Source organism: Saprolegnia parasitica (genome assembly GCF_000151545.1).
Source record: "Saprolegnia parasitica CBS 223.65 unplaced genomic scaffold supercont2.2, whole genome shotgun sequence".
In the NCBI taxonomy this organism is placed as follows: domain Eukaryota; phylum Oomycota; class Saprolegniomycetes; order Saprolegniales; family Saprolegniaceae; genus Saprolegnia; species Saprolegnia parasitica.
In genome coordinates, this window is record NW_012156396.1 from 1,038,156 (window position 1) to 1,053,453 (window position 15,298).

The 15,298-nt window shown below is 59.9% G+C and overlaps 5 protein-coding genes across 5 annotated transcripts in view; 3 read left to right on the plus strand and 2 right to left on the minus strand.

Moving 5' to 3' along the window:
- SPRG_18954 (hypothetical protein) overlaps nt 1-279 on the plus strand; it is a gene marked incomplete at both ends in the record, with an annotated part of 1,976 nt that extends 1,697 nt beyond the window's left edge. The window contains 2 exons of the mRNA XM_012339431.1: nt 83-175; nt 223-279. Of these exons, the coding sequence (XP_012194821.1) occupies nt 83-175; nt 223-279 (150 nt within the window). The remainder of the gene's footprint in view (nt 1-82; nt 176-222) is intronic.
- Nucleotides 280-300: 21 nt separating this feature from the next.
- SPRG_00987 (hypothetical protein) lies at nt 301-7,900 on the minus strand (the record flags this gene model as incomplete). Its single annotated transcript, XM_012339191.1, has 10 exons — nt 301-320; nt 362-898; nt 946-3,174; nt 3,221-3,461; nt 3,513-3,653; nt 3,744-4,412; nt 4,465-5,602; nt 5,650-6,476; nt 6,529-6,699; nt 6,752-7,900. The coding sequence occupies 10 exons, from the start codon at nt 7,898-7,900 to the stop codon at nt 301-303; spliced, it is 7,122 nt and encodes a 2,373-aa protein (XP_012194581.1).
- A 111-nt stretch (nt 7,901-8,011) lies between these two features.
- On the minus strand, nt 8,012-10,621 carry SPRG_00988 (hypothetical protein). Its single transcript, XM_012339192.1, has 9 exons — nt 9,829-10,621; nt 9,507-9,777; nt 9,239-9,442; nt 8,819-9,189; nt 8,669-8,767; nt 8,543-8,620; nt 8,356-8,493; nt 8,194-8,297; nt 8,012-8,134 (listed from the first exon to the last, which is right to left on the minus strand). The coding sequence occupies exons 1-9, from the start codon at nt 10,528-10,530 to the stop codon at nt 8,089-8,091; spliced, it is 2,013 nt and encodes a 670-aa protein (XP_012194582.1). The 5' UTR covers nt 10,531-10,621; the 3' UTR covers nt 8,012-8,088.
- A 551-nt stretch (nt 10,622-11,172) lies between these two features.
- On the plus strand, nt 11,173-13,079 carry SPRG_00989 (TKL protein kinase). The gene is made up of 2 exons (XM_012339193.1): nt 11,173-12,319; nt 12,374-13,079. Exons 1-2 carry the CDS (start codon nt 11,190-11,192, stop codon nt 13,044-13,046), a joined length of 1,803 nt encoding a protein of 600 aa, XP_012194583.1. The 5' UTR covers nt 11,173-11,189; the 3' UTR covers nt 13,047-13,079.
- A 282-nt stretch (nt 13,080-13,361) lies between these two features.
- On the plus strand, nt 13,362-15,215 carry SPRG_00990 (TKL protein kinase). Its single transcript, XM_012339194.1, has 2 exons — nt 13,362-14,389; nt 14,435-15,215. Exons 1-2 carry the CDS (start codon nt 13,404-13,406, stop codon nt 15,087-15,089), a joined length of 1,641 nt encoding a protein of 546 aa, XP_012194584.1. The 5' UTR covers nt 13,362-13,403; the 3' UTR covers nt 15,090-15,215.
- The last annotated feature ends 83 nt before the right edge of the window (nt 15,216-15,298 follow it).

The following is a 15,298-nucleotide window of genomic DNA, read 5'->3' on the forward strand; positions in this document are numbered from 1 at the left end:
ACGTTGCTTACTATTTACGCAAGAGGTGGCGACTGCACCGATCGACGAGCCCAATGTGCGACTCGGTCCGCGACCGCGATAGCACTGGTGGGCATGGCCGTGCCGAAAGTCGGGGCTCGGTGCGGCGGCGCAGCAAGTGGCGAGCCGCTGCCACTGCGTTGGCGCGGACTACGCCGTTCGATGGCGCGACGAGCGATTCAATCGGCGTCATCGACCGGTCAGCTGCTTCGGCGGCTTCGGGCGGTGGTACTCGCGACCACCCGCTGTTTGTCGGGCTAGGACAGCGACCGGCGCGCTGCATCAGCTCTTGCCGTACGAGTCTCGAGGCCGACGACGATCGAGGCATGCCCGCCTCGGGCACCTCGGACACCTCGGACACGAGGTCCAAGTGGCACGAGCTTCTTGAGCGACGTTGCGCCTGTCAGGACCGAGATCGGACTTCCATCGTGACGCGTCGGTCGCCGCGACAACGAGTGCAGCTGGCTCATGTTGGAGAGCCGGCGCATCTTTTCACTCGAGCCAACCTCCCCGTGCCCGGCTTGCTTGAGCGGCGGCTCTTCCGCAACCGACGGCATCTCGGGCACCATGGCCGAGGAGGGTCCGGCAACGTCCTCGGTCCCCGATGCCGTCGGCAGGGCCGGCACCGAGCACCAGGTTTTGAGGTTCCGCGCTCGGTACTCGGGGAAGCGCTCGAGCGTATACTCGTACGCCGCGTGCTCGAGGATGTACATTTCGCAGTTGGAAATCGCAGAGCACGTGGCGCTGCGTGGTGTGTTGTGCAAGAGACTGCGCTCGCCAAAGTAGTCGCCTTTCTGCTTCACGACCTCGTAGCTCTTGGCGTTGTTCGTCACGAGGACAAAGCCCATGTGAATAAAGTACATGGAGCGCTCGTAGTCCCCTAACCACAAGCTATAAGTTGAAGGTGGTGACATCAAAACATCCAACCTTCGCGGATGATGACGTCCTTGGCGACGTAAAACTCGGCTTGGAGCACGGCGACGATCGCGCGTGTAAAGTCCTGGTCGCACTCGGCAAAGAGCTTGACTTTGGTGATCAGGTCGCGCTTGACGTACACGGCAATGTCCTCGCGGATCGCGCTCGAGAGCGGCGCAAGCGCTTGGTTCTCGACGATGCCTTCACTGCGCTCCCAGAGCATGCGAAAGTACTCCATGATCTGGAGGACGACCGGCCGAGGAAACTGGCGGTGCACGAGGAACGTCGAGACGACGCCGAGGTGGTCCTCGAATGTCACCAGATTCTTGAACTCCTCCTCAAAAATCTCCGAGAGACCGCCGGTGAGAATGCCGTAGGCGAGCAAGCCGACAAAGATTAAGAAGATGACCATGACGGTCTCGAACGGCGTCGTGGCGCGCGAGTCGCCAAAGGCAACCGACGTGAGCGTTGTCGCTGCAAAGTAGAATGTTCGGAGGTACGCGACGCTCAATGGCTCCACAAACGAGACGTGTCCGGCCATCACTTGAATCGATGGCACTGGCAGCGGGCTATGGAGACTCACATAGAACCAAATGCAGGCAATCCAGTGCCCGCAGAGGAGGAAGATGCCCCAGATGTTAAGAAAAGACAGAAAGAGGCCGAGCCACGAGATCGACTTGAAGCGCAGCATGAGGAGGTCGCGGGCTTTGGCGCTGTACGCGGGGATGTGCACGAGCCGCGCGAGCTTGTTGAGGCGGAGAAGAGACACGGCGTGCACCAACGAGTACGTCTCGCCCCAGACACTGGAGGGCATAACGAGAGCGAGGACTTCACAGGGCACGGCTGCGATTGCGTCGTAGACGTACCCGTCCTTGTGAAAGTACTCGGCCCGAAGCAAGGCCGTGTCGGACTCGAGCTCGCCGTGAATCATGCGGCAGAAGAAGCCCCAGCGCAAGACGACGTCGACGAGGCAAATAACGTCCAAGACGTACTCGGCGTACATCCACGCGTCGACGCCGTACACTTCGTGGAGGAGAACGTCTTGCACAAAGCACGCGCGCAGCGGGAGCGCGATCGCGTAATAGAGCGTGATGGCAAAGAGCAGCTGGTCCCACGACGCCCGAAAGATCGAGTGCGGATGCGTCCACCACGGCGGCATCTTGACTTCGGCCCAAATTGAGACGCGCGCCGCCTCGGACGACTTGTGCGGCGTCTCGAGCCGCAGCGAGGCTCTGCGAAGTACGTCGAGGTGGTCGAAGTGGTTGCCGGCTTGATGCTTGTCCAAGAGAATGTCTTCAATGCGCGGCGTCACCTCTGGCGTCGAGCCAGTTTCGAGCACCTTGTCGCGCGACTCGATCCACGAGCTGCGAGGCATGAGGAGCCCAGGGACGGCCTTGCTGTTCGTTCCCCCATGGGTCGCATCGTCGTTGTCGAGGTCGTCGAGGTCGTCGAGTTCATCTTCGTCCACGTCGTCCAGATCACCCTCCTCGCGCGTGAGGCTGCGCATCAACACCGCTGTGCGCTGCTCCCGCCTGCGTTGGTCGGCGATCAGTTTTTTCCGGAGCTCGTTTGTGGTTTTGACCGCCTGGATCTTTTGCTGGATGACGCTCATGCTGCGCTCACGGAAGCTCCGGCCCTTGCCATTCTCGCGACTTGGACGACCGGCGGTCGCGATCGTGGCCGTATTGTCATTGATGACGGGGAGCACCCGACCGGTGTTGGACTTTTTGAACCCCAGCGTCGTGCGCATGATGTTGAGCCGGCGCTGGCCGTACGACGAGACCCGGCGGAGGTTGTTGCTCACCATGTGCTTCCGGACCTTGGCGTTGGGGCTCGAGATGCCCTCAATGTACGTGAGGTTGGTCAAAATGTTGCTAAGCGCGACTTTGAGATACGCGTGTTTCGCGGCCACGTGCGGGAAGATGTCGGCCTCGAGCTCACTTCGGCGCTCCGTCGGCCAGAGCGCGAGCCAATCGGCATGCTCGAGCCGAAAGACCTCGCAGCACGTTGAGGCGCGCACGGACGTGAGGTGCGTGACGTCAGGGATGAAGAAGGCGACTTCACCAAAGACACTGCCCTCGGGCACGGCCGCGACCACGAGGTTACAGGCGCGGACATACTGCTCGGCGCGACCTTGGTTCATGATGAAGAGCGAGACGCCGGTGCCGCCCTCGATGAGAATGTTGTCGTGGGGCAAGAAGAGCACCGGGAAGAGCCGCTCGGCAATCGCCGCCAACGTTGCTACACCCCAAACATGATTTACTGTTGTGGCAACGCCGACATGTACCCGAGTCGAACGAGTAGAAAAGCGCGATGTCGCGGAGGCGCTTTCCGTACAGGTCGTAGTAGAGCTTGAGCCGGAGCGAGTGCGGAAGGTCGGCAAAGATGGCATCGGCTTCCATGCCCCGTGTGCACTCAAACTGAAACTCAAAGTACTCGTGTCCGCGTTCGAGGAGAAACTTGGGCAACTTTTGGGACCGGCCATACTCGTTGTAGTTTTCGATGCGCAGCTCAAAGTCGTGGGCTTCCTACACGATCGCCTGAATTTGAGAAATTTGGAAACGGCAAAGTGGACCAACCTTGTCCATGTTGGCGATGATCGACGTGAGTCGCCCAATGACTTGGCCGACAAAGAAGAAGCCTGCAAAGCACGCGATCGACGTGTAGTACGATGGAATGTTTGTGATCGGATCGATATCTCGGTAGTCGGTGGCCGTGACCTGAACGAATCAGAGTCAGAATCAGAATCAGAAGACGACTCAGAAGCTAAACGTACGCCCGTGATGGCCCAATAGAACGTGCGCAAGTACATGATGGCTTTTGATCACGGGGTCTTTGAGGTGCCACTCCATGATCTCGTTCTCGACCAGCAAATGCTCCGTGTGCGGTAGATACCCGCCGGGGTTGGAGATGATGAAGAAGAACGCGCCTGTGTAGTGCGCAAAGATCGTCAGGATCATGAGCAGCTTGAAGAGACGGAGCACGGCCGTGACGCGCGCCGAGACGAACCGCTCTTGCAGTCCAGTCTGAAGCGCGTCAATGAGCTCGGGCAGCTGCAGACACCGGAGAAGCCGAGGAAGGCGACAGAGCGTCATCGCGAACGGATCACCGACATAGTAAATAGGGGCACTCGCCGCGACATCATACAACAAGTAGCGCGATCGATAGTAGTGCCGGCTCTCGGCCCGCGAGAGATCTCCGCCGCTTTCGTTGTTGTACGCAAAGTGGTTGTACTTGAGGTAGATGTCCACGAGGAAGACGACGTCGCAGAGGTAGTCGACGACCGTCAACAGCGTGTGCGTCGCGTCGCTGGGGCGCCGCAGGAACGAGATCCGAAAGATGATTTGGAGCGCGTTGTAGACCATGAGGAGCACGACCATGGCTTCCCAGAGTCGCCGGACGCGGCTCTGAGGCGGGATGACGCCGGCGTCGCGCGGCGGCATCACAAAGAGCGACGTGGTGCTTTTCGCAAAGCTCACCTGCATACAAGACGAAGTGAGTTGCCTCGTCAATTTAACGCTGAGCACATACGATCTTGTCGCGCGCCAGGTTGGCTTTGATCGTCGACCACGCCGCGTCGACACTTTCATGGACGTCGATGCCTTGGTCGTAGATGATTTCCCACTCTTCGGGGTAAAACTTGATGATTTGCTCGAATTCGTGGCGGCGCAGAACGCTGAGCTCGGTCGCCGTCATGGCGCGAATGCTCATCGCATACGGCATCTCGAGCACAAAGTTGGCCTCGCCAAAGCACGCCCCCGCGTGCAGCACTTGAATCGGCGTCGTCTTCTCAAAGACTTCGACGGTACCGGACCGCACCACGTACAAGTCGGCGCCCATGTCGCCTTGGTGGGCAATGACATCGCCGGCTTGGTACGTCTCGTGGCGGATAATGGTCGCAATGATCTGCTTGCACTCGTCGCTGACGCCGTCAAAGATCGCCATGCGCTCAAACGTCTGCGCGTGCAAGAACGTGAGGATCTCGTGCTGGAGGTTGTCGGGTAAGATGCTGAGGAAAGCTTCTTCGTTGACGCCCTTCTCGCGCACCCACTGGTTCTTATAGTACCGCCGCACTTGGTGCTGCACAAGCGGCGACACGTTGCGGTACCGCATGAACCGGTTGATTTGCGTCAGTCGGTCCTGGCTTCGATTCTCGTTGGCCATCATTTGCGCGATCGCGCTCGAGATGGCGCCAATGACGCCAAAGTTGATGAGGCACGAAATGTAAAACCACAGACACGCGTACGTGTACTCGGCCGTCGAGTAGGGGAAAATCGGGCCAAACCCAACGGTGGTGAGCGACACGACCGACCAGAGCAGCGCCCGCGCGTACTCGGAGTTGTGCGGGTGGTGCACTTGGTCGTATAGAAACCACGTGCAGTTGGCGAATACGGCGCCGTCGTGCGAGCAGCGCGCGCGTGTGATCTCGTCCGAGGTCCAGAGCTTCGCCTCCGCAGCTGCATGTGGCGTCTGGATGTTGGCGATCAAAAACCAGAGACAGCCCGCGACGTGCGTGACGAGGAGGACACCAAGCGAGAGGTACACAACCGTTTGCAGCGCCGACGAAATACGGTGCTCTTCGAGGACGCCCGAGAGCACGTCTTGCAGCTGGCGCAGGCGCACGAGCCGCAAGAGTCGAAAGAGCCGAAGGTAGACGACGAACGCGCCCCTACACTCGGATAAATTCCTTCATCCAAGAAGGAGGAAGGGGTGTACCATTCATAGGGCATCGCATCGCCGATGATCGCGATCGGAAGGATCGCAACGAGGTCGTAGCGCCACGCGTTCGACTCCTTGTAGTGCGCGAAGATCAAGTCGGCGTCCGTCACGGGCGCGGTCGTCACGACCGACGACGTGTCGAGGAAGGCAAAGTACCGCGCGTGGAACGTGATTGCCAGGACGTAAAAGAGCTCGTTGAGGACGCTCGCGGTGAACACGAGCGTGATGCCAATCGAGCTATCGACGTCGTCTTTGGTCTGAAAAATGAGCTTGTACGGAATCTCGACGGCCATGTAGATGAGACTGCAGAGGTGCAGCATGGACCAGCGACTGCGAAACTTTGAATGCGGCAGTACCCACCGTCCCTCTTTCGAGTGCGCGTGGCGCATGACACTCAGCAGCGTCTCGCCTTGGTTGAGCAGCTTTTGCGTCTTGAGCATCTGGTGGTCGCGCGCCTCGATGGCCTCTTGCCACTCGGCCTTGCGCTGTAGCGCGACCGATGTCTCGGTGTAGTAGGCGTCAATGACCGTGTGGAAGACGTCTGTGTTGAGCTGGTAGAGCTCGCAAAAGGTCTCGGCCAGCGCCTTGTATGCAAACGCGTCTTCGACAAAGAGCGTGATCTCGCCAAAGGCGTCGCCTTGGGTGAGTTTCGAGATGATTTTCTGGCTGTCGTCGACGAGGAAGACCTTGCCGCGCGCAATGAGGTACATTTCACGCACGTGCACTGTCTTGGTGATCCAGTCCATGGGCATAAACACTTGCGACGTCAGAAGCGACGCGAGGTTCTGGATCACATTCGGGCTTTCTTTGGCGAGAAAATAGACCTACCCCTCGTTTTAGAGACCATTTTTCCACAAGAATCGCACAAGATGGTACCTTGCTAATCAGCGATGCCTTGAGCACCTGCGTGCACTGCATTTGAAAGTGCGCCGGCAGCGACGCGACCACGTTGTTTTCCAGAATCCCGAGCTGGACGCGCCAAAAGTAGTCGAAATACCCGAGGATTTTGATGCGGAGCTTCTCGGGCAGCTTGCGTGATTGCGTATACTACACACAAAGAGAGACTTAGTCCAAGGAACTTGCTATGGCAAGGACGCACCGTGCGCGCGTCTTCGAGCAAGGCCACGTACGTGCTTCGGCGCGAATTGTAATGGCCAAAGACGAGCTCGAAGCCGCCGATGAGCGCGCAACTCATGAGCGCGCGGAGGAGTTGGATCACGATGCCAAAACACCCTTCGGCAAACGTGTAGGCGAACGCGTCGCCAAACGCAACAGTCACCAGCGTTCGGATGTACTGGTCCCAGATGTGGCCCCCTTGCAGCTGGCCTTGGAGCACCCAGCACGTTGGCGCCCCCTCGGCAAGCGTCGGCCCGCCGCCGCTGAGCTGCCGATGGCCACTGGTGCCACCACCACCTTGGCATTGGTCCAAGTGCACGCCGCACTCGACGTGCGCTAAGAGCATGTACGCAGCGCTCACGAGGTGGAAGAGCGAGAGGTGCGTGACCATGAGCATGACAAGAAACGACACGGGCGTGTTGTTGAGCCGCGCAAAGCAAGGATAGCGCGAGAGCACGGTCTTGAGCGCGGCGAGGCAGCGCCGGCCGTTGTGCAGGCGGAGGAGCTTGGGGATGCGCGCGAGGTGAAGGCCGTTGATGCCGAATGCGGCGTAGCACACAAACTCGAATGGGATGAGCGCGGCGGCTTCGAGCAACAGCTGGAAGCGTGAGATGTGCGCGAGCGTGCGCCCCGACAGCGTGCCCATAAAGTGCAAGTGACGCGCGGCAATCGGACCCGACTCGGGCTTGCTGATGGCCTTTTCGCTGTTGGCGCGGGCTGCCATGGACGCGAGGCGCCCCGGTGCGCGCGACGTGGCCGTCGTCCTGTGCGACGAGTGCTGCGAGAAGCTCATGGGGCGGTTGTACATGCCGCGGTGGTAGCGCGAGAGGTAGTAAAAGTTGACGAGGCCAAAGGCGTCCGTGGCCACGTCGATGGCATAGAAGAGCCCGTCGTTCGCGTCCATATGCGGACTCGCGTGGCTCAGAAACGGGTCAAACACAAACCCGAGCCGAAGTGGAATGAAGAAGAGGTAGCAGAGGAGCTGGAGGTTGTAGAAGAGGACGTAGAGAAACTCACGCAGATGCCCGTACTTGCGTCGCGCGACGACGCGGTGCCGCCGACGCGGCGGCCGCTTCCCAAAGCGTAGCTCGTTGGCCTTGCGCCGCAGAAAGCCGGCGACGTTGGACCACATCCGTCACGCGCCGTGGATCCTGGAATGGGAATGCACTGGCTAAATTTACAAAAAGGAAAGCATTTTTGAAACGCCCTGCGCCACAACTGCCGCCTTTAAACAGCCATCACCGCGTCGTACTACTAGTATGTATGACGTTGACTCGTTCTCGCGAGCATGCTTCATATGGCTCTCCTGTGCTCAAGGTCTTATAAGACGATCTGCCACTTGGGACGCAAATTGTCGTTGACCGCCCTACGAGACCCAATGAATATCAATCTATCAGGCATTGAAGAGCAGGTAGCATGCCGTACTTGGTGAAGTCGGGCTCGGCAAACTGCGCCTTGCCGCGACCGCCGTGCGTGACTTCGTCCAGCGTAAAGCTCAGAAGAAGCACGTTGATCGTTGTCTCATAGAGCTAAGACAACATCGTCAATCGAGTCGCAATGACGCACGGAGAATGCAAGAGGACGTACCGACATGAAGGTATGTGCAATCGCATACGAGAAGAGCGCGATCGAGAGCATCGGGATCGCCATGTTGGTCCACGTGTCATCGGCTTCCATCAAGATGTACGCGGCGAGGCACGCACCCGAGCAAATGATCACCTTGCCCTACATAATACAACGAGGATGACGCCGCCAGCGTGAGAATACCGCATACGAGGAGGACACTGGCGTTGCCAATGCGGTTGATCGACCCGATGCGCAAAAGGTGCGATGTAATGAGCGAGTGGGCGACCTACGCATTTCTAGAATCGATCCGATATATGCGACTGGTAGAGGTGACCTTGGCCGCACTGTAGAAGCTCGAGCCTTGCATCGCTGTCACAAACGACGCTTCTTTCGAGATGAAGATCACAAACGACTTGAAGCACCAGATGCAGCACTACACAGATCGTACTCGATGACAACTTGTCCACAAGAAAACGACACGCACGCAAAAGAGCGTCGAGAAAACATTCGCGACGCCGCTCCCGAGGCTCTCGTTGTCCTGCACGTCTTCAATGTACATGAAAAAGTTGCGCACGTAGCGGATCGGCGCGACAACGAGTGCGCTGAGCGCAGCCGTGCCGACATGGTTGCCGGCAATGCCCTCGAGTGCGTACTTGACCGGGTCGTCGACCTCGAACGCCTTTTCTTTCGTCGCCTTGTCGGTCGGCGCAAAGTACCAGAGCGAGACCGCCATCGCAGTCGTCATCTCGGTCAGACTCAAGATCGTCGTGATCGCCCAGTAGATGCCAAAGGCATGGTAGAGGAAGAACCACCGGAGCATCGGACTGCGCTGGAACGACGCGACGAGCACGGTCACTAGATACATAATACTGTTTCGAAAGCGTATACGACTCGAATAGAGTACCTGTCTCGGTGGACCCGGGAAGACGCAGAGTCTCCTCGACCTGGACCGTCTCACCGGCGCCAAAGAGGCAGACCGTGACCGCGAGGCCCCAAATGAAGACGAGGAAGAGCAGAAACGTGTGGAAGAAGGGCAAAAGCAGCAATTTCGGGAGCTGGTACAGCACGCGCGTCCCAAACACCATGAATTTGCCCGCAAGGACGAGCCCTACAACAGGACGGAAAATCACGAAAAATCACGAAACATCATGAAAACAAGAAAGAGGACGTACGCTGCACCATGAGGACGACGATGAAGAAGAAGAGGATCGCGCCGCAGAGCAAGAGCACGGCGAGCACCAAGAACGCGTTTTGCGTCGCGCGGTCAAAGGCGTCGCTGTTGGCCGAGAAGAGCCACGCCTGGACAGCGGCAAGGATGAGCGCCACTTGGACGCCGACCACCGAGAGGCCGAGGACGAGGCAGCCAAAGAAGCGGAGCACGATGAGGTAGACGCAGGCGAGGCCGACCGCGATGCCGCACGCCGAGAGCAGTTGCTTCCAGTTCTACACGACGCGATAAGTACTGAGAGAGCGCCTTTGTCGTGCATGGAAGACCTCGCGGATGCCGCCAATGTACTGTCCGATCGCGTCGTTGAGCTGTGAGACGTGCGGGAGGTCCTTGAACGCGTCCGTGCCGTTGGGCGCGCACACAAAGTTGTTGGCGACCGTCTCGTATGCGCTAAAGACCACGACCCGGTCCTTGGCCGTCGAGTTGGCCGGCCGCGCACCCGGCGCCGTGATCGTCGAGTCGTTCAATTGAGCCCACGGCACGTGAAGGCGGACCTCGTCGCCGGCGTGCGGGCAGGACGCGACGCAGACGCCGAAGTCCGGGTTGCTCTGCCAGAGCGGGTAGTACACGGATGCGTTGAGGCCGCAGCTGACGCCGTGGTAGTCCATGGGTTCGGTCAAGTATTGCATCTTGTGCGTGAGGCCGTCCTGGACAAAGGCGACGATGCCGAGCGCGATCATGCCGACCCAGTAGAGCACGAAGAGCACGAAGAAGATGATGTCGGTGAGCCCGCGCACGCACGTGGGCCCGAGAAGCTTGCGGCGCGCGAGGCCAATCTCCGCGTACGTGTCTTTGTCGGGCAGGAGCGGGTCCGCCTCGGACGACATCCACGGCGGGTTCATCGCGTCAAAGCTGCCACCGCGCGAGCTCGACGAGCTCTTGTTGCTCCGCGGTGGCGTCTCGCCCGTCGGGCTATACATCCACGTGGGCATCTTTCCCGACGACGACCGGTCGCGCCGCGTGAACATCGCGACTTTCTGCTGGTTGAAAATGGCACTTTGCACTTTTTCTCGTAAAACCTCTGAAACTCGATGGCCACTGCGTCGCTCGGTGCGCGCGTCTTGGCCACTCTAAGCTGCCAGTCTCTCAAAGTGCATGCGCGTTGGTTGAAGGCGCCACCACCTGTCCATGACACAGCAGCTTGCAACGTACTACGAGTATCAGAGTACGTCGTCCCAAATTTGACTCTGTCGCAATCTTGACACCAAGCTCGAGTGCAATGGAACCACGTGCACACGGCAGTCGCAGGTCGCTACTGCTGCACCCAGCGTGACCGAGAGACAGTTGAGTGCGTCGGTCCGCCTGGGATCGGCGATGTACCCGTACCCTTGCCATGCGGCTTGCCGGGGTTTGCCCCAGTGGGAGAAACCAATCGAAGTTCGAAGTTACGCGATGGAAGGACTGAGGCGCTGGTGTGTAATGTGCGCAGAGAGTCGGACAACGAGCGAGGCTCCGGGTATCCCATATGAGAGGTTTTATAAACTGGTCTTAGCTGGGCATCGCTGGAGATTACAATCGATTGTGGGTAAATATTAAATATTACAGTATGTAGTCGGCTGCAAGGAATCGGCGTCGTACACTCTTGTTTTCGCTCCCGTCGATGGACATTCGGCGATCACCCTAGCTTATGCCAGCCGCCGCCTTCTCCCCGCGCCTCCTGCGGCTCGCCTGCGTGCTGCCGCTGCTGCTGGCTGTGCATGCGCTTGGCGACTCCCACGGAAGTGGGTCCGAAGAGGCCATGTCGATGGCCCCGACGACGAGCCCGCCGAACGCGACCCACATCGATACCTGCCATCGAATCGTGGGCGCTGCCGTCAACATGAGCTGCAGCGCCAACTCGATTTTCCAGCTGGGCACGCTTGCGATGAACGAGTCGTCGCTCAACGTCTTTTGCAGCGACCCGAGCTGCGGCGAGAAGCTCAAGGCCCTCATCGCCGCGCGCGACCAATGCAACGACATTGAGCTCTCCGTCTTCTATGAGCTGGCCGACATGGATGGGTGGCCGCAGTTCCAGTACATGTGTGCGCCCACGTGCCGGCCACAGTACATTGAGTTTGCCAACCAGTGGTACAACTGCCAATCCCTGGACGAGAAGGCGCCGCCCGACGCGCCGCCGGTTCGCGTCGCCTGCACTGGCTGTCACAAGGTCAACGAGTCCATTAGTGACGTCTCGTTCGTCGCGACGTGCGGCGGCCTCGTCGACTTTATCCGCCGCATGCTCGCCGAGCGCCAGCTCTCGAGCCAAAACGCGCCCTTTGACATGAACCACCTCATTGGGACGTGTGCCAAGTACGCCAACATCTCGATGGTCCCCCCGCGCATGGTCGACGCCCATAAGAAGCCCGCAAGCTCGCTCTTGTTGGTTGTGATTGTGCTCGGTGGCCTCGGCGCGATGGCCCTCGTTGTTGGCTGCTTTTGGCGCTGGCGCCGCGAAGACAGGCCCGCCGAGGTCGACCAAAACCGGCTCTTGACGCGCTCGTCGGGCGGACGGTCCACGACGCGCACTGGAAGTGCGCCGACAACCGACGGCCGGGCGTCCGGCGAGGTGTTGCGGCCAGCAGACGTGTTGTTCCTTGACCGGCTGCGGGTCGATGACGCCAGCGTCGTTCGGACGCGGCTCCTCGCCAAAGGCGCGCATGGTGAAGTCTACCTCGGCAAGTACAATGGCGAACGCGTCGCGATCAAGTGTCTTCTTCCAGGCCGGACGAGCCAGCATGAGACTCAAGCCATGGTCGACGAGATCAAAATGCTCTCCCGGTACAGCACCACTCTAGTACGAGTGGCAACCTCATATAAATCACTCTCGACTAGACTCGACAGCCCGTTCGTTGTCGCGTTCTACGGTGTGTGCTTTCTTCAGACGTCGCCCCTCGCGCGGCTCTCGTTTCTAGTGGAATTCATGGACCGCGGCGACCTCCGCGACCTTTTGGTGCTTTCAGCGAGCGACCCCGCGGCGCTCTTTCCGTGGCTCGAGAAGCTCCAGTGCGCGTGGAGCGTCGCCCAAGGCCTTGTCTACCTCCACGAGAACACGGTCATCCACCGCGACCTCAAGTCGCGCAACGTGCTCCTCGACTCGGGCAAAGGCACCAAGCTCACCGACTTTGGCGTCTCGCGCCACACGTCCAAGACGCTCACGATGACGGCCGGCGTCGGCACGTACCGCTGGATGGCGCCGGAGCTCTTGAGCGAGAACCAGTACACGGTCGCCGCCGACGTCTTCTCGTTCGGCATGGTGCTCTCGGAGCTATTGACGCACCGCATTCCGTACTCGGACCTGATGTCGAAGAACGGCCTGCCGCTCGTCGACACGGCGATCATCAACATGGTCATCAACGGTGCGATCACGCCGACGCTGCCCGACGACTGCCCGCCGTGGGCCCGCGACCTCACGCTGGCGTGCATCGCCGCCGACGCCAACGCCCGGCCGACGGCAAGGCAGGTCGCTGCCATTCTGCACCAGCAGCTCGTGCTCGCGGTCCCATAACTTAACCTATTTATCGACTTGCGTACATGGAGGTTCGATCGTCTCAGCCCCAGCCCAGCCCTTGTCGCACGACTAGAGGTGCCACTCGACAAGCCAAGACGCCTCACAATGCTTCTGCCATTCTCATGCAATGCACATCGGCTACTTTGCGGCTGCAGAGGCGCATGGCCGAGGTGCGCAAGTCAGCGGACTGACAGTGTGGCGGACTTGGGCAAAACCACTCTGGGACAAACCAGGTTGGAATACTAACGGTATAGGACTGAAGTGGTTCTAGATTAGGACTTCGCACTGTGATTAGGCCAAAATCAGGTTTCTCGGATCTCAATCAGGGCAAACGTAGCAAGTTCGAACTTCGTCATGTGCACCGACGAGGTGGCGGCGACCTGCGGCGGGCTCATTGCGGCCGCGGACGAGAATGCGTGCTCGAGCCCTGTCGTGCTGCACCTGCAGGACAACGTGACAGCGTCCGACATCGACGTCTTCTGCAAGGACCCAGCGTGCCTCACGCTGCTCGACCGCTACGCGCAGATCGGGCTCCAATGTCGCGGCTGCGGCCTCCCGGCGCTCGCGACCATCGACCAGTTTGAGCGCTGGCCGCAGTTCACCAAGATCTGCGCGCCCAACTGCAAGCGCCAGTTCAAGGCGTTCGCTCGCCACTTTTACTCGTGCTACGAGTACGACTCGGCCGAGTGGGGCACGCCGACGAGCGACACGTGCGCGTCGTGCAAGAGCCTCAACACGACGATTCGCCAGACCGCGTTCGCCAACGACTGCGGCGGCAACGTCACGACCATGTACACCTTTCTGCAGCTCATGACGTCGCGCACCAAGGCCAACGACTCGCGTGACACGTCGCTCCTATTTCGCACCTGCGAGAAGTTGTATGCGCCGCCGCCGCCGACCACAACGCCGACGCTCACCCTCGGCGCGACCGACTCGACTCTCGTCGTCGTGGCTGGTGCTATATTCGGAGTCCTCCTCACGATCGGCCTCTTTGTGCGCTGGCACCGGCGTCCGTCCCCGCCCATGCCACTTCTACTCGACGATGCTTCGCAAGAGACCGACTCGCCGACCTCGGATCTCGAGTCGTCCACCCTCGAGTTTGCATCGCTACGCGACTCGACGCTCGAGCTGCTGCCGGCCGACACGATGGCGCAGCTGCTGGCGCTCTCCGTGCACGGCCACGTCACGTGGCAGCGCTCGATCGCTAAAGGCGCCAACGGCCAAGTCTTTCTCGGGACCTACAAAGGCCAAAAGGTGGCCATCAAAGCGCTCCTGCCCGAGCGCTGCGACGTGCCGACGGACCTGTACGCGATGGTCGACGAGATTCTTATGCTCTCCAGGTCCACGCCTCGATATTATATCTTTGATTCTCACAGGCGCAGTAGACTGCACCATGGCCACATCATCGAGCTCATCGGTGTCTCGTTCACCGTACCGAACCACGCACTCTGCTTCCTCATCGAGTACATGGACAAAGGCGACCTGCGCGATCTGCTCGTGCAAAGCACGCCGGCCACGTACCCACTTGCCAGCAAAGTGGACGCGGCGCTGAGCGTGGCCAAAGCACTATTGTATCTGCACAACCTCAAGATCATCCACCGCGACCTCAAGTCCCGCAACGTCCTCCTGGACGCGGTCAAGGGCGCCAAGCTCGGCGACTTTGGCGTCGCGCGGCTCGCGTCCAGCCACGACACGATGACGGTCGGCGTTGGCACGTACCGCTGGATGGCGCCCGAGGTGCTGAGCGAGAACCAGTACACGGTCGCCGCCGACGTCTATTCGTTCGGCATGGTGCTCTCCGAGATGGTGACGCATCGCATTCCGTACGCCGACATCAAGTCCCGGACCGGCCAGCCCCTCGTCGACACGGCCATCATCAGCCTCGTCGTCAGCGGCGCGATCACGCCGACGCTGCCACCCGACTGCGCTCCATGGCTCGCCGAGCTGATTCTGCGCTGCATCGCCACGGACGCGCACCAGCGCCCGACGGCGAGAGACCTCGTATCGGTGCTGCAGCGGTATGCAACGAGCGATGCGTGAACGCAGGGACACGATCTATTTATGACGTCAGCGAATCGACATGCTTCAATGAACAACCCACGTACTACTCTGTCAAGTCTTTTTGGTCGGGCCAGTACCCGTAGAAAACATACCGTAGCTGGTCGGTCTGCCGGTCTGGGATGTTTTAGACTTCGCCTCGTCAAGGAGGCAAGAATCTACGGGGTTCAACTACAGTCCCAGTACGTGGG

Bases quoted from the DNA above. Each gene is read 5' to 3' on its own strand.
- SPRG_00989 (XM_012339193.1), top strand. From the start codon at position 11,190: ATGCCAGCCGCCGCCTTCTCCCCGCGCCTCCTGCGGCTCGCCTGCGTG. The intron at 12,320-12,373 runs GTACAGCACCAC...ACTCTCGACTAG, and splicing joins GAGATCAAAATGCTCTCCCG to ACTCGACAGCCCGTTCGTTG.
- SPRG_00988 (XM_012339192.1), bottom strand. From the start codon at position 10,530: ATGTTCACGCGGCGCGACCGGTCGTCGTCGGGAAAGATGCCCACGTGG. The intron at 9,778-9,828 runs GTCTTCCATGCA...CGCGTCGTGTAG, and splicing joins ACATTGGCGGCATCCGCGAG to AACTGGAAGCAACTGCTCTC. The intron at 9,443-9,506 runs GTACGTCCTCTT...GTCCTGTTGTAG, and splicing joins CGTCGTCCTCATGGTGCAGC to GGCTCGTCCTTGCGGGCAAA.
- SPRG_00990 (XM_012339194.1), top strand. From the start codon at position 13,404: ATGTGCACCGACGAGGTGGCGGCGACCTGCGGCGGGCTCATTGCGGCC. The intron at 14,390-14,434 runs GTCCACGCCTCG...CAGGCGCAGTAG, and splicing joins GAGATTCTTATGCTCTCCAG to ACTGCACCATGGCCACATCA.